This window comes from Eucalyptus grandis, chromosome 10 (assembly GCF_016545825.1).
Source record: "Eucalyptus grandis isolate ANBG69807.140 chromosome 10, ASM1654582v1, whole genome shotgun sequence".
In the NCBI taxonomy this organism is placed as follows: Eukaryota; Viridiplantae; Streptophyta; class Magnoliopsida; order Myrtales; family Myrtaceae; genus Eucalyptus; species Eucalyptus grandis.
The window spans coordinates 7,916,810-7,939,188 of NC_052621.1; the positions used below are offsets into that span (position 1 = coordinate 7,916,810).

Here is a 22,379-nt window from a genome sequence, read left to right on the forward strand (position 1 = left end):
CTTAATAATCCAAAGCCCATATAATGAACCGGCCGGTTTAGTTTCCAGAACAGCTTTTCGTCGGTTCAAAGGAATGGTTCGGGCCGGTTCGGGCGGAACGATTCGGCTCGATCTCCAAAAGGATTTTCCAGATTTTGTTTTAAGGATTTTCTTTTTCTTTTGTTTCTTGGTATGGAAAATGGCTAAAGCCGAATACACAAATTTAAAATGGTAAATCCCACTATCCCCATTTGATCACCTAATTAACATAAAGTAACTCCGTAAGAGGTAATGAAAAAAGACTAGCATTCAAGCATTTGATGATTCCAGCTAGTAGGAAAATTAATAGAACACTTTCCTTCTCAAAAGTTATGTTGCACTTTAAATTCAAATGAGAGCACAGCAATCTCAATCATAAGCTCCAGATTAAGAAGATATGTGATGACTTTAGAGTCAATCTTAATAATTAGAATCACAAAGCCCAAAAATCTGCTTGTGCCAAAGGAACATATTCCCATGAATGGCAAAACCACCAATCCAGTCACCCATTTTATTTATAAATAAACCCCTTACACCAGCATGTCCCAAGTTGCCTTTCAATATCTTATCAATATTTAGTTTAATCCAGCTGAAAGGTAGAGGATATGTATTTTTTTTTTTTGTTGAAAGAAAATTATTGTATTCATTACTCAAAAGAATACAGACGTATATAGTTTTCATGTCAAAACAAAGTGAAAAAGAACATGACTATTGAAAAACAAAGCCAAATCCAAAAAACAAGAAGGATCAACAGAGCACCGAGAAAATTAAACACAAACTCGTTCTATAAAAACAAATTTGTTAAACAAAATTGGCGTTCGATCACTAGATCTTATGTCTTTGTAAAAGATGAGCACAAGCTGGATATTCCTTCTCCAATAATTATGACGTTGATAATTGGTGGTGCGGGCCTAGGTTTAGCTTTCTCTATACCATTGCCATACGAAAACAACCGAAGTAAGTTCAACAAACACAAATCTAACATGTGGAGAAGTAAATCTTTATAATTCAACGGGACACCAAAACTCCTATGATCATCATTGAGACTGGAGGCAAAGAAATTGTACACAAATAGAGGAGAGGGAATCAAATCCCCAAAAGCATATTTATTAAACTCTCATATCTAAATCAGGAGAAAATAGCACTCAAATCTAGAACCAGATTGAGGGAGTTCAAACTCTCAAATCGAGAACTAAACTTATAGAAGAGCACCCAAATCTAAATTGAGAGAGAGAAAAAAGCAAGAAAAGAACAATAAAACACAAACAAAATTAACAATAGAGAGAGGGGAGGGTGAGACTAGCTCAAATCCTCCTCCTAACTGAAGGTTGAAGGTGGACGATTTCATCTAACCAAGACTGGAGAAATGCATGATTTACGTAACATCGAGTTATTCATAGAGGAAGCTTTAATGGTTTCCTTTGTGTATGACCAAATTACTTGTACTAGATTCAAAGAGATAACACAGTTGTCCTAGAAAATCGACTTATTTCTCAATTGCCAAAAAAAAAAGCCACACATTTACTCAGAAAATTATGCTCCAATCATAATGAAAATTCAATCGGCCCTCATCAAGAGATTTGAATTCAACCATTGCAAAAAATTCATTGAGAATAATTCTCCCAAGTATTATTATGGGAAAAACTCAAGACATATTTTGCGAACAATTAGACAATCCCTTTGAACATGTTAATTTAGTTTCCACGTGAGACTCGTATCTCAAGCAATATGAACTTCCTTCCAGGTTACAAGATGTATTCAATTCATCAGTCAATAGTCGCTCAAGAAAGTTCTAATACATTAAGTTCCCTTCCACTTCCAAATTGTGAACCATATACTATAAGATTATTGACTAACTGCCCATTGATTACCCCGCACATTGAGTTAATAGAGAAAGACCCACTTCCAATACCCTCCCACAAAAGAGTATCGTCCCCATCAAAGATTGAATGAGATTTCGGATTATATCTTTTCATACAATTCTCTGAAATATTTGAAAATTTCATTCCATTTATCACATAATCACAAAATTTTATATCCATGTCAAAAGGAGATTTTTGGGTACTAACAATATTATAGAGTGACTTCATACCCGATATCCATCTATTTGTCCAAACCTAACGTGTTTATCATTTCCCAAACTCCATAAAGCTCATTCGTGCAAGGTCGGCTCATGTATACAGTCACCTTCCATAAAATCAAGTGATCAGGTTTAACATGAAAATCAGTTCTCTACGAACAATTTTTAGCCACCAGAAATATAATGCCTAAAGATTATTAGGTTGAGTCTTGAGGCCTCACGCTAATTTCATCATAAATCCTTGATTAGTTAGTTCAAAGAGATCTAACACCAAAACCATCACACTTCCTAGGCTTGCAAATGGACTTCCAATTCATGAGGTGACTATGACGTTTATCACTTGTGTCTCCTCATATGAAAGCATGACAATTCTTTTCAATCTCTCCCCATATCGCTTGCGTCTCCCCATAAAGATTTTCTTAGCAAAGGTGAAAGTTGCTCGTTAATGCACCATCTTTTTCGCATTATGTATAATCAATATTATGATTCTAAAAAAAAAGTAATTGATATCATGAAAATCATAATATTTCTTAATTATGTATACTTAATAAGTGCCCTAAAATAAACTTGTCAACAAAACCCTTTGGCTAAAAGTTTCTAATTGAGAATTTGGTTTTTTTATTTATTTATTCCTATTCCTTATATATTCAATTTGATGTTTCATATATCTCTTTTTCCTTAAAATTAGAAAGAAAAAATTATTATGGAGTCAAGATATTTGGTTGAATTTAGTTTCTTTAGTTGCTAGAATTTTTTCCGGTCACAGAACTTCCCATGCACATTGTCCATTTCCAGAATAAGAAATTCTTTGCTGCATTCTCGTTTTTGAGCTTCCTAATCATACTTCTCATTTCTTTCTCCTTCCTTAAAATCAGCCTTCTATAGACTATAGCAAGCTTCCTCAAAGCTTCACGGCCACGGTTTCTCTCGTTAATGTGTGTTCCATGCTTTTAAAAATCGAACCTTTTCTCAGTAAGTTTGCTTAACAAGAACCCCAGTTAAAGGCCCTTGCTGTGGTATCTCAGGACGATGGTCATAGACGACGCTCGAATTACATGACTCCTTGCGAACCACCCGAATCTAATCCTTTCACCAACTTGGGGTGCTCTAATTCTCATTACCAATGAAGGATAAGAAATCGAAGAAAGGGCTTATGGAAATTTAACATCTCATTCGGGCCAATATGATAAGATCAAAAACTTGCTCTTGCACTGCAGACGAACTAACGGGAAGCTCAAAGCTGATGATCTCTTCAAAAGCTTCAATTTTTAGTCCAACCGTATGCAGGGAAGAATGGCTTATCATTTGCTACTTTGCCTCGACATCGGCAATGAATTGCCGATGTCTCGAAATGGGGACCGCTTTGGAGCTGCCGCCAGCCTGCTGGTGCTCGTGTGCACTTTCCTTCTCCTATCACCGAATGAAGCCTCATTCTGCTTGCACTCGTCGTGCCGATTGTGGTGGTTTTCCTTCAGGCGACAGATCAGGACCCGCTTCTCCGTCTCGTTCGGCAGCAAATGCCTTGCCTTGTCTCGCTCTTTCCTTGACCTCTGGATCTCTTCCTGAAGCGCAGATGCTTGTTCTCGTAGCTCGTTCGCCTCGGCCTCGGAAGAGAGCGCTTTCTGTCTCCATTCTTGCACCTGATAATGCAACAAAACACAACTCTTCAGATTTGATCACAGCTCGTGCAAATTGGTTCCGTCCTAGAAGTGTGCCGATTGAAACGGAAGTTACACGTGCAACCGTTGCATTGTGAACGTGAGCAGGACTTGCAGAAACTGAAACTTATCCTCAATATGGTGGATATTTCTCATCAATGGTAAATCGTGGTAAAATGTATGTCATACAAGCAAAATGGAGCAACAAAGAACAATGAAATTTCACCCCAATTTTCGAAATGTAATTTCATCGGTCTATTTCAATATAAGGAACATGAAAAACATACTCGGGACATCAGAACTCAAGGATCAGTGCATAGGATTCTTACCACCAAGGATAGCGACTGCATATGAGCATCGTACTTGAGAGCTCGATCTTCCCAGAAGTCTCGCGACGCCTGCAACTCTTCCATTTCGCTTCTTACCTGTGCAAGCATCTCCTGCATCTGAGACCATTGCTCTGTCTCCACTCGGACCTGCTCAATGATCCTCCTAACTACAGACTTGCAATGCCCCGAGCACACACCACCGATGCGGGACACTATCTCCTGCGAGAACAGCAACGTTTTAAAGCTCCACACTACTGACGATGCCACCGTTTAATGCGCTTTCAGGCATTATGAGCTAAAGCTTGATTTTGCTGCCTAACAAGAATAACCGTCTCGTACCATGTTTCGGTAAAGCAAAAAGGATTGGATAATTTACCTGGTTCGGTTGATAGAGCGAGGCGGTGGCTGAAGAAGGCCATTCAATTCGCTTAGAAGTGGATGCAGAACTGGCCACAGATCTGTCGGCTGCAGAAAGTATGGAGCTGTACTCCTCCTCCATCCTCTCCAAGAGCATGTCCTTCGACAATTCCTCCATTTTCCTCGTCAAAATATCGACCTACACATCAAATAGACTGTCAGTCTGCGCTGAGGCGAATCCACATTCATCTCTTCAATGGTTCAAAATCTAATGCGCTTGCAAGGCCCAATTCGAATACCCGGAGAATAAGAGAACTTCAGAGAGAATTAGGAGGAAAGAGAGAGTGAAAATTACTTTGTGATCGTGATCATGATCAGAAGTTTCGTTCTTGTCTACTCCCCAGTCGAAATCAGTCGACGAGCGTGCTTCTGCAATGTTCCTAATCTCGTTCCCGGGTTTGTGTTTTGACGATGACGTGCCATTCAGCTTCTTTAACCTTCTCTGCAGAATGGTCACTTGTTCGTCGAAATTGCTACAGTTCCGAGCCCCGAAATCTTTGACCTTCAGGCTCTTTCTCAGCTCTTTGAGCTTCCCAACCAAATGCTCCATCTCCCCGTCAAAAACTGCCCTCAAACTCTCTCCTTCACGTACTTTTTTCTTGCCCTACAAATCAATCGACCAATATATCTATGAGAAACTCAAAAGCCAGGTCAAAAGCACTAATTGCAAATGTACATTGTGAAAAAGTTCTATGTAGTTGCTAGCAATCAGTTATCAAGAAATCATCTACAGTTTCAAGAACTGATCAAATGGGCCATGTTGCTCTCGTCCACATTTTCAACTTTACCAAATGAACGAGAGATAGAGAGAGAGAGACTCACATTGATCAAAGTTTGGATAGCACATTTGAGAGACCTCTCAATGTTGATCCTGGTCCTATCCAGTTTCTTCACCGCGATCTCTCTCTCCATCCTCAACAAGTTACACTCTGCCCTCAAGACCTCCGCCTGAAACCTCCACTTCTCCTCCTCCACCACCGCCGCCTCGCTGCGGCCACCTACACCGTCTTCCTCGCACTCGTACTCTTTCTCCGCTCCATCCTCGACCCGCTCTCTCCTCTCATCGTGGTGCTCCAACAGCACTATGGGCACGCTCCCGCCGCCTTTCAAGAACTTGCGCTCCTGGTCGAACAGGGCCTCCAGCTTCCCCGTCAGGTCCCTGCTTCTCGATTCTCCGGCGGCGGGCCTCGCCGCCCCCCTCGGCGGCCTCCGGCGAGGCCTGCCCGGCAGCTGGAGGATCCTCGGCGTCGGTGGGGTCGGGTAATGCTGCCATTTCTGCCTCCTCGCCGCGGTGGACATGTTGAACTTCATCACCTCCAACCCTCTCCAAACGACGGCCTTCTTCCCGAACAGAACCAACTCAGTTTTTTGCTTTCTCCGCTCTCTGGCTCCAATGGGTGTCGCCGACCCAGTGACCCGCTCCGAAAAAAATGCGTTTTGGAGAGAAAAGCAGAGACTCGGAAGCGCAAAAAGCGTGCTTCCTACTACACAACCGATGCCGCGAGTGCACGAAGTTCCATTCTCGGTTCCGGAAAGAGGCAAGGCGAAAAGCAGAGGGAGAAGGAGCGGTATCGAGACAGAGACATCATGCAGGGACCATATACGAATTTAGTTGGTCTCTGTCGATTTCTGTTCCTCTTTTTTTGCTACAACTTTTTTCGGGCGTTGCAGAGATCGGTGGTTGGAGGTGAAAAAAGTCGAGAAGAGAACTGGACATGCAGAATCCGCGAGGAGTAAATAGCGAGCAAGAGAGAGAGAGGGAGAGAGAGGGGGGGAGAGAGAAGAGGGGGTTAACGAGTATATTAATGAGCGTGCAACCTCGTTATGCGTTGTCAGAACAGAGGATTTCAAATGAAAGCTGCTGTTTTTTCGCTTGGGGCGCTTAAATCTTTTTTCCTTGGACCCTGTTTTTCCGTATTGCCATTTTTGAAGTTGTTTTTTTGGGGGTTCATGGGAGAGCTTGAGGAGGACTTGTGCAGTGTCGGATTTAATGTGTTTTTTTGCAGTGTCTTAACTTGGTATGCTTGGCCTGCAGGTGCTTGGGAGTTGAGTTGAAATTTTCAATTTTTATTGGGTCAGTTTTCTTCTTATTTCTTTCTATCTTTTTCTAATTTATTTATGCATCTGGCTACCTTGAGACATTTTGAATATGAGCTTAGGGTGGAGAATCGCTAAACCAAGTACGATATACAACTGTCTATATTATATATCTTTGCATCTATATCCATGTAAAGAGGAATAGGGCTACTTAAAAGGATGTCTTCTTTTTCTTCTTTTTCTTCTTTTCGTTGAAGATATGGATTACCTATGTCATTAAAGAAATTTAATCTTGATATTATAAAGTATTAATACTATGAAAAACCCCAAATTTATACCTCCGTAACAAATCTATGCCAAATTAGTTTTTTAACCATAAAAATCCAAAACCGATACACTTATGATAAATTTACATATTTTTGACAAATTTACCCATCATTAGTTTCCATTAAATCAAATTAATACCATACAAATCAATACACTTGTGATAAACGGAGGGTGAAACTTCAAACTAATGCACCTGTCAATTTCCATGTGTTATCTAACTCAATAATTTGACAATAAAAATTCATTGATATTAATAGATGGTAAATTTATCACAGATATGTTAATTTAGGATTTAATTAGTTTGAAGTTTTCATAATGTACTAGTTTGAAGCTTTTCATGGTAATAATCCTATTATGAAATTCCTAGTATTTAGTTACTTAGCTAGTGTCTCAACAATGTGGTTGGAAAAGAAAAACAGTGCGTGTTTCTTAGGAGCAACGACACTTCATGTCGGCAAAGCTCAATATTTTGAATTCGGTATCCGTTCGTGTGTTACACGTAAATTAATATTTTGGAAATCAAAAATGTCATTTGTAGAGCATTGGCTCAATGAATCCCTTTTATCATGATTCTCCACAAATAATTTTTTGATAATTTCGGAGATAGAGAGAGAAATGGTGGGCTGAGACAGACAGCGTCCATTTGCCCCTTCACGCAGGTATTAATGAGGATCGGAATCGCGCGGTCTTTGGGTTGGATTCACGCCGTGCCGGTGAAGGAGTTTGTGTCCGATGGCGTCAACTTGGTGCGAGTTCAATTAATGAACGGGAGCGCAGATTCTCGACCTACTTCGTGACCCCCACTGACAGTCGGCTCTCATTCCCCTCTCCTCCCTCTCTTTCTCTCTCTCTCTCTCTCTCTCTACGATTCTCTCGATCCTCACGTCCATTAGAGAGACCCTTATCTTTCGATATTTGAACGCCAACATTTTCTCTCTCGACCCATATTAACTTGATTCAGATGAGCTTTTACGTTGTGCCAACTCCACGAGGATCTCACTTGATCTCGCTCATTGTGCGAAGAAAACTTAACCAAATTCATTCGTCAATAGTTAATAATCAAATATTTGATGAGACAAGGGAAAAGAGAATGATTGGAATTCGGTGTTGGGAATGGAGAATGCTTTCAAATTTTCGTGAAGATGAGTAGAAAATTTTGCTTTTTTTTTTTTTTTGGGGCATCTATTCTCCACTTTTCTTTCTCGTGTGCTTCCAAAACGTAGAATAGAACATCACGTCTATCTACAGTTTGATATTTTGAAGTGCCATATAATTTTGCATGAGAAAGAGATTCAATGGCATCTCCGTTGTTCTTGTCATAATTGGAATCCATGGTAGGGTAGCTTGCATTCCATGTATGAAGCCCCAGAGAGGCCAGGACCTTGGGGGTGCGTGCTTAAGGAAGGAGAAACGCTAATCAAAAGTGCATTTATTTTCTTGAAAATAAATTATTGAAAAATATTTTCCTAAAAATAATTATTTATTTTGCTTATCAAGATGAATGATTTTTTTTTTTTTTTTTTACTGTCAACGAAAATGTTTAGACATGAATTGTTGCCGATAACAAAATAATTTTCATTAACTGATTATTTCAAGTTACGCAAGCATTTATTTTTAGGAAAATATTTTATAAATCATTCATATTTCCACAAAACAAATCAAGTATAAAGAGAAGAAAAAAGAGAAGCACCTTATGTTTTTCTCTTGGGTTAGTGTTCTATATGTAGTTTTAGCAATCCAAAACATTCGAGCCTCGAGCACTTGATGCCCTAAAGATTAGGTTGGTCTAAACTGAAAATTTTATAGGCTTGGTGACCTGGGACGGGCCTATTAGTGCCCAAAAAAATCTGGTTAGTCCGAACAAGCATGGTACGAATTGTTAGGCTGTTGGATAATTTCGTTCAATCCTATCAAATTACATGCTTTTGGAAGTCTGTGATTTATCATGATCATTAATCTCCTTTTTTGTATAGCTTCATTGTCACTTCGCGTGTAACGCATGACTGTGATGAGCCCTCGAATAATATAAGAGGACTTAATATCTTTCACAAAGTCATAAAAAAATAAACATTTTTTCTCCCCTAACAAAATGTGGGTACGTTTTAGTTTAAACCGAGACTCGCCAACAAAAAATTAATTGTACGAGGATACCTCGAGATGAATTTCGAACTCACCACAGGCACACCCACGTCCCCCGTTAATCTATTTTTATCAAACCTTTTTTTAATTAGTTAAATTCTCGTAGTTCCACGACATGACCGTTGTAGGTAGAAGATGCAAAAATACGTACTCACTATTTTTTCTTTTAAACTAATGTCCAACTAAATGATATTTAATCGAACTCAAATTCCAGAACCCACTTGTTCCTCCTGTTTAAAAATTTAAACCGAGAGGATTCCATAACTTAATTAATAACATACTGCTGCTGCGGCATATAGAAGTATCCACACGAGGTCAATGGATTCTCAGATACAAAATTGGCTTTGGCCCGAAGAGACAAAGCACTGTTTTGTCGTACGCTTCGAAACTCTCGTGTTTGTCCCCGTTCTATTCTATCCTCGGCATCCCTTTTTGTCCCTCTCTAGCGATTCGAAGTCCCCTCCCGATTTGACAAGACCCCGAAATTAAAAATAAATATATAAATACAAGCTTGGATTTTTTTTTATGTATAATTTGGTTCGCTCGTGTCGACTAAATCCTCAATTCGTGGCTTTTAAACTATTCGTTTGGGCTTATGCCAGGGAATATTAATCTGAGTTTTTGAAAATGTACTTTCGATTAGGCTAGTTGCTCGTAGTACCTTATTTTGTGCACATTTGGCTATCAGCACGTGCTTCTTGTTTGATTTGATTTGATTGCCTTTGTGATCTTTATTTGAATACACAAAACGTTTCAATTCTCTGTCCATTGTGTAAAACTCCAATATCTAGCTGCACTAATCTTGCCGTCAAGAATTAATGAGAAATGTCTCGGTTCTGGCGACTCATTTCCTCGATTTTCTTGTATTGCGCATGGTCTCATTTTTATTTTTATTTTTAACATAAGGGTTTGTTTTGATTACTAATGATTTGCATCTTAGCTGACCAATAAGATTTACAAGGTATGTCATAAGCTTGAAATATATCCACCTCATCCGAACTTCCTTTTTCATGAAAAGAGAAATGTCCGACGCCAATGTAAGAGAAAGCATTTTGTAGCACATCTTTTAAAATTATCATAAATTAAAACTTAAGTACGATAGTTTTTCAAAACATCTACCGAGTAATTACGCAAACATCTAGTAATGGGGGGGGGGTGGCAATTTGACAAGCACTCATTTCCTAACTTGATAATTTGCTTTTGAAAACTATAATCGCGGATAAATCATATTAGACATGTAGGAACGGAAATGGGATGGGTTTAGGACATGTGATGTCATGCCCTTGTCTCAACCCGTCAAGTGATTCACCATAAGATCTTAAACTTTTGACTCACTCGAACGTTTTTTTTTTCTTTCTTGCCACAACTTACTTGAGTAATTGAGTGCAAATAATTTGTCTCAACTTGTCACGGAATCTTTTGAATTCCGCACTACAAAAATAATAAGTCACCTCAAATTTGCAACCATAGTAAACTAAATATTCATGTTTCATGGATGTCAAAGACATAAGATTGTGAAACATGAATATTACAAAATCTTAAATTCTAAATCCAATAATAGTATGGCGAGTCAAACTTGAAATGGTAATTGTATCTCCGTTGCTTATAAAATGATATGAGCAATCCTAAACTTTTGAAATTTGAATGATCTAATTACTCATTAGGGCAAATCTAATCTCATAGAGTTGGTAAATGGAGAACCTAATTCCGAAGCCTAAAAGTTCAAGAATCAATTCAAAACCTACTAAGTTCAAACTAATGCAGCTCCAAACCACCCTCCAATTCATCTCGAAATTGCTTTTTGGTTCAATGAGTAAGTAAGCCAACTCCTCGTCAGGTGTCGATTTGGGTCCCCATCATGTCAATTTGAGAGAAAAAAAAAAAAAAATTTGAGGAAAACTGTTTTCAAAATTACTGACCTAGCTCTATTTTTTCTCTTTTTTTTTTTTTTCCCACAAACTAATGAACTAACTCGAAGTACGCTATATAAAAGGACAAGAGAGAAAAAGTCAAGAACCCGAGAGTTCAAGAAATTGAAAACAAATGGTAAAAAAAGAAAGAAGGGGGGGGAACATTCATGTCAGTGAAAAAGTACCGTCTTTCAGGCGATTGATTGGACAAGTGGGATATGATTTTCGAGCCTGAATTTCACGTGAAGCTTTTTGATATCTCTCCGGACGAACGTTAGCAGTACAATCCAAGCGTCCGGCGACAAGGTCGCCGGCGGGTTCCACGCCGGTGTCTTTCACTAACTCTTTTGTACGACGTGTCGTTCCTATACGTTCACGGAAACATTAAGAAAAACTCAAAAAGGTCGCCGACTATTTGAACGGAGGAATTTACCCGATTTATTCATTCGCCCGGCGGTTCGACTCCACGTGTCAGGGTCAGAGCCCGCTGACCGCTGATCCCCTGCGACGGGACCAGGCTACCCCCAAGCTGCCCGCGCCGCCACGTGTCATCGTCGGCGAGATGGGGGGCCAGACGGAGTTTAGGCGTTATCGTGGAAAGGGATGATTCAAATAGGGGAAAAGGGGTGATTGAAAAATCCAGTATATTTGTCTCCGAGCTAGGGATTGTGATTTAATTTCGTAGGCGGGGCCGGCGCCGTCGAGGGTCCAGGGTCGAGGCTGGCTCCGTCCATGGAAAATAGGGATTTACGTGATCCATGAAGAACTTGGCTTTCGTCACGAGCCGCACGATCGAGGCTGGTCGTGCGATGCGGGCCGGGCATGGGATCGACATGGGCAAGATTTTACAGTTTCCCCTTAAGAAGAGAAGACAAAAGGAGGTCATAAGTGCAATTAGGTTGGATTGAGCCATTAAAATTATTGAAATATTATCTTCATATCACCTGATAACATGTCATAAATAATACTCTTTATATTTATATGATCTATTTCTATTTAGCAATTTAAACTCGTGGGTGAAACTTCGTAACATGGTATCAAAGTCAGTATAATCTCTTCTGCGAGTGTGTTTTTCGAGTTACACTTCCTAATAACAATGAAGGGTTGAATGTACTAGCTCTCTGTTTGCAAGGAAGACACTTCTTTTTGCCATTTTTGGTGAGGCGTTTGTTTGTTGATCTTTGGTCATTTTAATTAAGATGAAGTACGAGAGTTTAATCATACATACTGCTGAATAATGATGTGATGTCCAAAGGGGTTGAATCATGCACCTACCGAAATTAATAACGTTTCATCTCATTTACGTGCCGACTTTTTTTTTCTTTTTCACTTCCCCTAGAAAGACAAATCATAAATGACGTATCAGTCCGGAACACATTCTATTATCCTCGACGTGGAAAGATGTAATTCACTAAGCATGACGCAAAACGATTCAATTTAGTTGCACCCAACATCGATTCATAGTTTTATGAAATTATTGGTCGCCGACCATTAGGCCGCAAGCCACCACATTTGCTTTGCATCTCTTTCCTTTACATCGAATAAAGGTTTTCAGAGTACAACATACAAAATTCCTAGGAAAGTAAGAGATCCTCGCGAGGCAATTAGGAAACTCCATAGGCTAGATTTGAAGGTACGAAAGTTAGATTGTCTCGCCCACCTCGCAGGTAAGATAAGATGCTGCCTAGAGCTCCCTTAAATCTAGGTTAGCAAAGCGATGGTTCCCCACCGTTCAAAATGCAACAACTCCCTCTTAGAATTTAGTATAATTCAATAAATTATTGGTGGTGCGGGTATTAGCATATTACTAGGGCCGGGACCGAATAAATTTTGGTGCGGCGGCTCTGTCCATGATTTCATCTTCATTAACTTTTGATTTCAAAAGGACCAAATTGTTTGTTTAATTTCAGTGGAGAGGAAGGGTGGGTAATGACCTTACTTTCAATTATTTTAAATTCCTGGCACTAGCATAACGGAAAGCGAAAAAATGAATCATTAGTTGGACCCACCCAAGGGATAAAATTTCACATGGTGAAATACCATTGATATTACCGACCAAAAAAAGAAATACCATTGATATTTTACCACTTTAGTTATAAACTTTTGGATTATGTCAATTTAGTATTGAACTTTTTATGGTTTGTCAATGGAGTCTTTAAACCTATTATTTAGATAATTGGTTGAAAGGGCTGCATTGACAAACTGTCAAAAGATTTAAGACTTAATTTATAAATCGTCAAAAAATTTATGACCAAATTGACAAATCGTTCAAAAAGTTTAAAATTAAGCTTATGATTGAGTTTTTTTTTGGGTCGGTAAGCTTATGATTGAGTTGACCATTGTATAATTATGTCGCATTTTGCGTCACAATGCCCGCCGCTAAAACAATGCCACAAGTGAGCTGAATTTGGTCATTTCTAGAACTTGAAAAGAGAAGGAATTCTATGCATTGCACCGAGTCATCGGGACTTGGACAGTCGCGAAATATCTGCAACATATGGATTTGGTCTCCTCCTTGAGATCTCACTTGGCAATGTCTTCCGATTCATGCATTGTTTTTGCAGGTTGTGAAGGGTCTACTTGGCCGTTAAAGAAAGAAGCTTTTTATTAAATTCTCACGAACAATTTCAGTACAAACCAACCATCTCGCGAATACTAAACGCGGTGAAATATCATCTTACCACATCGAAACCCAATGCATCATGCGCAGGAATCTTTATTTGGCCGAAAATGAATGCACCATGTCACTGTCTGATCAGTCGTGTGCAATTTTGCACGTCGAAATGTATCAGCAAGCTCACAAGGACTTCAGCCGCTGAGCGAACAGGCTAGTTGTAAAGGGCCGCGGTTTGGGATGTCTAGTCGAAGGAACTGGGTTTGGAACCCGGTAAGGAAAGAAATCTCGCAGATTTCAGGCTAGCTCAATGCGATGCACCGACTTTGGGTCTGTGATGAAGAACTCAGCTGAAAGAACGCAATTCACACAAGGAAAGCTTGCGCAGAGTCGAGAGAAGCTTTCTTCTTTCGATCAGAGAGAGTCAAAAGACTCATGTTCTAGGACAAACAAAAGATCTACCCAACACAGGGAGATGGGCAATTTCAGTAGGCAAGACGAAGTAAAATTTCTGACCAATCTGCTCTTGACCAGCTAGTTTACGTATATACATCCGATCCTCACGGGAAGAAAACCTCATCACCGACCCCTAAACCTAAGATCTCTTCTCCTGCAACTAACCTGAAAACTAGCAGATCTCCCAAAAGATAGCTAGCATGGAAGACACTCAACCTGTAGAGTGGCAATCCAAGAACTTTTCAGGAAAATAGCTTCTCTGAGTTAAAATTCTTGAAAACTCGTGAGCTAGCTTCTTCATCTTCTAGTCTTGCTGGGAAAATCTAATGACCCATCTTGCATTAACTTCGAGCTGAGACTCTGGAACCTTTCCCTTGAATATTGCCTGGATGCTTTTCTCCAATCCGTGCCCGCTTTCATCATTGCGGCAAACTCCTCGTAACTTATCCTCCCATCCTGCAAGATAACAACCACGACTTGATTTATTGAGTCTCAATAAATTATGCAATCGATAAAAACAGTAAAAAGAAAAGGGCAAATGGATGCTGGAAAAGTGAAGTGTCAACATTATAAGAGCTTCTTTAAGACAGGATACCTTTAAGGCTGAATTCAGTGGGAAATGCAATTGAATCGTAAAGTATGCCGTTACTTCTTTAGAGAAAATAGTACTTGCTAACCTTGTCTGTGTCCACGTCATGCATTATGCCATTGATAACTTCCTCACTGGTGGTGTCCTCATCATCTTTTAAAGCATGTCTCAGCTCTTCAATCTCTATGTATCCACTCTTGTTTTGGTCAAAGAATGCGAAAGCTTCATGTAGATGCTCATCTTTTGCCATCTTTTTTAGGTGAACTGAAATGGCAACAAACTCCCTGTAATTCAAAGCCCTATCGCGATCAACATCAGCCTGCGCAGAAAAAAATTGCCATAATTAGATACGAAAGAAGACCTTGCGCCTGGCGCTCATTTCACTTAGTGGGTGAGAGAACTTGTAATCATCAACTTCCCTCATTCCTTTTGTATTAGCATGAAGTTCACACTCCTGCTTTCAATATTCTGTGTAGAAACCAACCCTGAATGACATTGGGTTGACTACATTGAATCTTCCCTAATCGTGATTTCACAAAGCCAGGAGAAGAAAACAACCAGAACATTCTAGATGGTGCTAACATCTAAAGGTCTTTTCTGAATCATACTGGTCGAGAGTTTCAAAAGGCCATCAAATTTTTGTCATTTTAAAGGTTTGGGGCAACAATACACTGTAGGTGATCCAGAACAAGATTCAGAAAGAGTCTCCATTCACAGAATAAGAATAGATTTTGCAACACACTGTAGCACCCATAAGAATCTCTGAAGTTTGGATTTTGACACAAGTTAAGTTTCTCGCCTTTCCGGTTTCTCATTGCCTATATCAAGGCTAGAGAACATCCATATCATAAAGCTCCATGAACTCCAAATATTCACAAGCCCAAAGAGGACATTAAGGTCTACGAGTGAATAAGTACTTACCGCATCCATCAGAATTTGTAGTTCTGCATCAGGAATTTGATGGCCCAGTTTCTGCAACCCAATCCGAAGCTCATCAAGGGTTATTTTCCCCCTTTTGCCAGTGTCCATCAATTCAAATGCATCTTTTATGCCAGCTACCTCCTCCCCCGTCAAGTGATCAGCCACTACCTACATAAAAAAATGAGCACTCTACAAGTGAGAACCAAAATAGTACATCTTGATGGAGAAAAGAATGTAGAAAATAAAAAAATTTAAGCATCGGTTCTAAAGTGTAACTTAACATAGCAAGAACAACAGCAGAAATTTACCCGCAAAGCTCTCTTCTTGAGCTTGTTCATGACAGAAAATTGCTTCAGCCTACTTTTCACAGTTTCACCCAGGTACACATCAGGAGCCTTCTTGGCATTTCGCATCCAAGGATGATCTGCCAGAAAAATATGAAGAGTTAGTATTTCTTATGACAACTATGATCAGAGGAAAGAAAATATGAGTGATCAGACCAAACTAACCATACCGAGCACTTCCTGAGCAGTAAGCCGCTGGCCAGGAATAGGATTAAGCATTTTCCTTACTAGGTCTTTTGCACTATCAGAAACTTTAGGCCAAGGGTCTCTTTTGAAGTCAACGACAGAACGAATAATTGCTTGAGCCACACCTTGCTCAGTCTCTGGATCAAAACATAACATGTTCTGTCAGATGAGAACCACTCTAAAATGATAAGAGCCAATAAACCAACAATCTAGATTAACAACTAGTCGGCATTGTCAGATTGAGTCAGAACATGGGCTCTAGAAACAAAAATTACCTCTCCAACCTTTAAATATATTGGGCCTGAACTCTCTGGCGTTAAAACTAAAAAAAAAAATCAAACTGACCTGCCCAGAAAGGAGGAACACCACAAAGCAAAATATATAGTATCACTCCAGCACTCCAGATATCAACCTCTGGGCCATAATTTCGTCTCAAAACTTCTGGTGCCATGTAATAAGGACTTCCCACTATCTCGTCGAATCTCTCACCTGCATGAACAGCATGCTTCAGGTACTTAATTGATTATTATATAACATCAAAAGCATGTCAAAAGGGAAAAAAAATGTCAGAGGAAAGCATGAGTTAGTGTTGGTGGCTGTGATAGTAGTTTTTGTCAGTTTCATTATTGTCCCCTGGTGATAATGTAAAATGAAACAAAGAACCAACTCCATAAGTTGAAATTTACAGTACCAGGTTTGAAAAATACTGATAATCCGAAATCAATAGCCTTAAGTTGGGAATTTTCTTTCTTATTGGCGAAGAGAAAATTCTCTGGTTTGAGATCTCGATGCATCACTCCATGCCCATGGCACATCTGCAACCAAAAAAGTGAATCAGAAAATTAGATGACAGCGGGGATCAAATTTTTCAAAAAGGAGCGAGACTGGCCAAAATCAGTGAAGAACAGAGTACACAGAATCAGCCCAATTATCCCGTGAGAAGTAACCAAACCCATCCAATGAAACCATTTGATCAACTCGGCAAAATTTATCGAGCAAACATAGAAGTATCGTTGTAAATGTGGACTTTCAAAGGCCAAAGAAACCTTCTTAGCACTTGCAAACAGCAGGCGAAACTGCCTATATTACTGCCCCAAATGACAAAAGCACAAAGAAAGAACTAGCAGCCAGCCTCAAGAATTAACATGCCGACAATTTTTCCTTCATGTCTCAAAGCCATCAGCAGGCAGAAGCCAATAACTAGAACGCTCTGACTCATCTAAGACACCTAACACAATTAGACCAAAAAATGACTGATTCAACACAAAGCAAAATTGCCAGTCCTATAACCAAAAACAGACTGAGGGGGGTTAACCGAGCCTGCCACCCTCCTGGCGACTCCATCCTTAGTACAACTTTCTGCGACATGCACTATAATCAACAAAATTTCATGCAAAACGTTATGTCCCCAACCAAGAAAATTTACTAAATTCTTTTACCTCGCCACCCAACCGTAAGTTTCTGAATTCACCACTGTATAAACGTAGCTATATCCAACCCATCTTCATAACACATGACCAATCAACAATGCTCAAACTTACAACAAGCAATCACAAGCACAACCTATCATCCAAACACCAACAAATCCCTCAAAATTCTGCAAGACCAGAATCACAATCACCAACAGAATGCGAGCGCGCGCAAACCTGAACAACTTCAACGATGGTCCTCATCACATTCGCAGCAGCCCTCTCAGTGTAATGCCCTCTGGCCACTATCCTGTCAAACAGCTCTCCCCCCTCGCACAGCTCCATCACTATGTGAACCGCCTCGTCGTCCTCGTAAGTGGCCTTCAGCGACACAATGTTGGGGTGGTCCGGCAAGTTCTTCATGATCTGGACCTCCCTCCTCACGTCCTCCACGTCCACCGCCGTCCTCAGCTTCCTCTTTGATATGGACTTGCACGCGAGCCGCTCGCCGGTCGACACGTCCGTGCACAGGTACGTGACCCCAAACTCGCCGCGACCCAGCTCGCGACCGAAGTCGTATCTCGCCGAGATGTCGCGGCCCGTCGGGTCTCGCAGCACGACGAGATTGCTCTCGGGCTCGAACTTCGGGTAGGTGCTGTAGAACTGGGTCGAGAACGGGTTGGGCCTGTTCCTGTCCTTCCGGTCCCTCTGTTTCGGCGACGACGAAGGAGCGGGAGTCACGCAACAGTTGCCCATGATTCAAGAACCCGTCGAATCCACCGGCGTCTTGTCGGAGATGACTTTGTCGGATTTTCTGACGACCCGGGAATGCGAGGGAAAAGAAGGGTAAAAAAGGGCAGTCGAAAGATCCAATCTTTTTCGGATTCTTTTTTGTCTCCTTCTCCAAAAAGATCAAAGAAGAAATGGGTCGGCGAGTTTGAGCTCTGGAATTTTTCGGGCTGGACAGGAAAAATTCCAGATTCGAAGAAGAGGGCGTTAGCAGAGGCGGGCTGGATGAAAATTCATGCAAGAACGGGTGGGAAAATGTTTCGTTTCGGGAAAGGAAGAATGACGGGCGACTTCCCCGGTCGTTAGTCGTTATTCTCTCGAGTGGAGGATGAAGGCTGAGGGCAAATTTAGAAAGGAAGGAAAAAGGAAACAGACGGGAGAGGCCTTACGCAACGAATCACCGAATAAACAGGGGAAGAAAAGGACCCGAAAAATAGCCATCCGCAGGAAGCGGAAGACGCATAGAAGAATCGAGGAGAAGTGGAAAAAGAACAAGAACAGGAACAAGAAGAATAGAGAAAGAAACGTGGAGCGGGTGCACAGCTGAGGCCAGCAAGCGAAATGCTAAACGCCGCCGGCGACAGGGAGCGCCGGTCGGAAGACGAGAGAAAGTGAGAATCTTTGCATTTAATTCTTTCTAGAAGAGAGAGAGAGAGAAGAAAGTGGCTGGTGTTACAGGCGACATGAGGGACGTCTCTCTCCGTTCCGTCGCATTCAATTCTTCCCGCGGTCGGCATCCGATGACGGAATTCTTTCTAGAAGGAGCTGTCGAAAAGTCAAAGCGGCCCTTCTCTCTTCGCTCTCCTTACATGCTAAGCAAACTCCCCTGTTGATTTCTTGATTTTCTTTGGGGAGATTGTCCATGGAGTGCCATGTCGATTTCATCCGGTTGAATTATGGGGGATGGTTGTTAATTGATGGAGAAACTTTTCTACAAACTCCTACTTTACATTAATGAGGTATTTAACACTTTTTAAACACACGATTAAGTCCGATCAGACATGTCGCTCAAACGATCCTTCAAGAGTTTTCACTTCTGACAATTTTGATGCCCACTATTAGAGGTATTTAAATGGTTTGATGACTTGTTTATCAACCCATTTATGATTTGTGAGTTAGTTAAATTTGGTTGAATAGGTCAATATGAATTTGAGTAATAAAATCCAATATAATGTGGGGTTTTAATGAGTCTAAAACTCAACCCCCCTGCAATTCATCTTTTGGTCGATCGGCCCCTCTCTCTTCCCTCTTCTTACATGGTAAGCAATCCCCTGTTGATTTATTGGTCATCTTTCGGGAGATTGTCCATGGAGTATCATGTCGACTTCATGCAGAATTCATCTGAGCGATGATTATCAATTGATGAAGAAACTTCTTTACAAACTCCTACTTTATATTAATGCAATGTTCGACACTTTTCGAGCACACTATTAAGTTCGATCAGACATGTCACTCAAACAATCTTTGAAGAGTTCTTACTTCGGCAATTTCGATTGCCCATCATTAGAGGTGTCTAAATGGCTTGAAGACTCATTTATTAATCCATATATGATTTGTCTAGAGATATATGAGTCGGCTAAATTTTGTTAAATAGGTTGATAAGAGTTTGAGTAATAAAATCCAATACAATGTGGGCTTTTAATGGGTCTAAAGCGCAACCCACCTGCAATTTGTCTTCACTTCTCTTCAGGTTCGGGTTCGGGCTAGAGTTTTTCAGGTGAGACAACTTATTTTACAGTTTTGATCTTACGAGCTTTAGAAAATCATGAAGATTAGTATATGATTTTACTTGTCAATATTAATTGACTAATTATTTTTAAAAGACGTCAGATACATCATTGTGAAACTTGAAAAACTTGCAATAAAAAATAAAAATCCCAAACAAGGTGAAAAGAACCTTATATGTATAGCATAAATGTTATTGTTTTTAAATATCTGTGTTTTAGTAACATGTGTTGAAAATGGATTGCTATGCTTATAAAGATGTTAAAATAGGTTAAATGGATTAATTTAATTTTGGACCATTTCTAACCTAACCAAACCCGATATGATCCATCCATTCGATGGTCCTCCCTATAATTGTCATCCATCCATTGTGTCCACCGCCAACTCCTTGAACCAACTCTTTCGCCAGAAACAAATGTTAGTGGATATAGGACTCATCAATCACTGGCCAGCCTGATTGAAGAAAAACGTGGCCCTTGATGGTAACTAGAAGAGGCAATATAGATATTTCGTCAATTCGATGTCTTCATTGATTTCAGAACGATTTAAATTCGTGTTAAAGGTGATTATTCAAGCCACACTTTCCCTTCTTCTTTTCTTAATTGAGTTTTCTTTTTCCATACTGTTGCATACGTGCGTGTCTTTTTGGCTATTTTGGAGTGAGCTTATAGGAAAAAGACATCTATGATGACTTGGCTGGTCCAGTCACCATCGACTGGAGAAACGTGGTGAGGAGAGATAGGCGTCTCCATCAGGCACCGCAAAGTAAAGTATTTGGCCAATTTCATCTAGAATGCAGGAGACTTGTGTGGCCGGTTTAGCTTGTTCCCTCCGATCTCACCGGGTCTGGTATTCCGTGACGTTTGGTTTGGGAAAGAATTGCCCGGGAATTGTGTGACCGTCCCAGCTCGCCGGAGCAGCGTATGCTGAACTTCACCGTGACGAATCTGTCGATGAGGCCTATCAGGTCAGGGTCGCTTGTACTCTGCGTGGCCTTTTGGTATGTGTGGCAATGGAGAAATAAAAGAGCCTTTGAACCTGAGCTTCTATTACAATGTAGGTTCAAGACATTGCATCCGCCTAGATAATCGAAACAATCGCTTAAACGGGTGAACGAAATACCGATGGATGTCGGTTACCCAGTCCTAGTGGTTGGCAAATCAAAGACCGATGGTTACTCGAAAGGGAACATGGGCCTTTGCTTCGGCAAATGGTCTACCTCGAAATATAGAAAAAGGTTCGAAAGCATTCGTTTTGAAAAGTGAGTTTACAATCAACTAACACGCTTATTCAAGCGAGTTGCTAGTCTTTTATCGGGTGATGATATCATACTATATAGTTCATAGAACTATTAATGTCCCTTGTGCATATTAATTTTTTACAAACTAATAAGGAAAGTCATTTTTGTACGAATCGATTAGCCAGTTGGGTTTTATTATTCAGAGATGCTTGCATAGTTCACCTATTGCTTACTTGAAAATAATCCTTCTTGAGTAGTCGACTTGACATCGATTGTTCTCGTGCTTTTTTTTTAACAGTATCGTGCTTTGACTAATCAACAATTCTAGTTGAACATCAAGATCGTTGTACTTCAAATTGACATATGATTGAACATCAAGAAAGGACAAAAATTTTGACGATTGGGTTCTAAAGCCGATGAAATGAATCTATATAAATCTTTCCGAAGGAATAAGAGTAAGTCTTTGATTGTAAAAAGAGAGGACAAACAACTAAAATAAACTATTAGGAAACGACTGAAAATATATTGCAATGAAGTAATCCATTGATAGAGATAAAATCTTGTTCATCCTATGTTTGTATGTCTCCAATCCCCTTAGATATGCTGCTTTTATAATCCATTGGTGGCTGGCCTCTCCTAATAAACGTTCCTGCTAATTGAAACTTGGTTTTCGCTTCAAATTGGATAATAACTGATTGACTCCGTAATAACTCTTTGACTGCAAATATTAATTAATGTCTTTCATAATTGTCCTGGCCTAAGAGTTTGAGTGCAATAACCATTCCCGCTATTTATCACGGCCAGATTTCGAGAGTTGATGTCAATGCTTCTCGACTCCTAACATTGACCTGATCAACATGAACTCGACCATCAGTCCATGAACAAAAGTTGATGAACGAAAACTGTTCTTGCCCTCTCGACTTAACCATATTAACTTACAATCGACCTCGACTTGTATTTAGTCAATGGCTTTGCTTTACCACTAGGACCCAGCTTAGGACATTCCCTCTTTTGTCTTGATAGGCCAAGCGCATTCTCATTGATATTGGCCCTAGTTAATATTACTCAAAGCTATGGTCATTGCACAGTCGATGGCATCAATTCTTGTTAACTTCAATTCCTTGACATCAAAGTTGATTTTTCTTGGGTGGATTTTTCTTGGGTGCCAACACCAAATAAATATAAAAAAAG

General features: G+C 40.2%; 2 protein-coding genes across 2 annotated transcripts; both read right to left on the reverse strand.

Moving 5' to 3' along the window:
* Positions 1-3,144: 3,144 nt before the first annotated feature.
* Positions 3,145-6,366, reverse strand: LOC104421509. Its single transcript, XM_010033479.3, has 5 exons — positions 5,325-6,366; positions 4,798-5,106; positions 4,462-4,641; positions 4,086-4,304; positions 3,145-3,738 (listed from the first exon to the last, which is right to left on the reverse strand). The coding sequence occupies exons 1-5, from the start codon at positions 5,811-5,813 to the stop codon at positions 3,400-3,402; spliced, it is 1,536 nt and encodes a 511-aa protein (XP_010031781.1). The 5' UTR covers positions 5,814-6,366; the 3' UTR covers positions 3,145-3,399.
* A 7,527-nt stretch (positions 6,367-13,893) lies between these two features.
* On the reverse strand, positions 13,894-18,891 carry LOC104421510 (calcium-dependent protein kinase 7). The gene is made up of 8 exons (XM_010033480.3): positions 17,672-18,891; positions 16,717-16,840; positions 16,371-16,514; positions 16,010-16,162; positions 15,804-15,919; positions 15,496-15,663; positions 14,663-14,893; positions 13,894-14,441 (listed from the first exon to the last, which is right to left on the reverse strand). The coding sequence occupies exons 1-8, from the start codon at positions 18,188-18,190 to the stop codon at positions 14,283-14,285; spliced, it is 1,614 nt and encodes a 537-aa protein (XP_010031782.1). The 5' UTR covers positions 18,191-18,891; the 3' UTR covers positions 13,894-14,282.
* Positions 18,892-22,379: the final 3,488 nt, after the last annotated feature.

Bases quoted from the DNA above. Each gene is read 5' to 3' on its own strand.
- LOC104421510 (XM_010033480.3), bottom strand. From the start codon at position 18,190: ATGGGCAACTGTTGCGTGACTCCCGCTCCTTCGTCGTCGCCGAAACAG. The intron at 16,163-16,370 runs GTCAGTTTGATT...GTTTTGATCCAG, and splicing joins TGTTCCTCCTTTCTGGGCAG to AGACTGAGCAAGGTGTGGCT. The intron at 15,664-15,803 runs GTAAATTTCTGC...TTTTTTATGTAG, and splicing joins TCAAGAAGAGAGCTTTGCGG to GTAGTGGCTGATCACTTGAC.
- LOC104421509 (XM_010033479.3), bottom strand. From the start codon at position 5,813: ATGAAGTTCAACATGTCCACCGCGGCGAGGAGGCAGAAATGGCAGCAT. The intron at 4,642-4,797 runs GTAATTTTCACT...TTTGATGTGTAG, and splicing joins ATCATGATCACGATCACAAA to GTCGATATTTTGACGAGGAA. The intron at 3,739-4,085 runs GTAAGAATCCTA...TTGCATTATCAG, and splicing joins TGCAGTCGCTATCCTTGGTG to GTGCAAGAATGGAGACAGAA.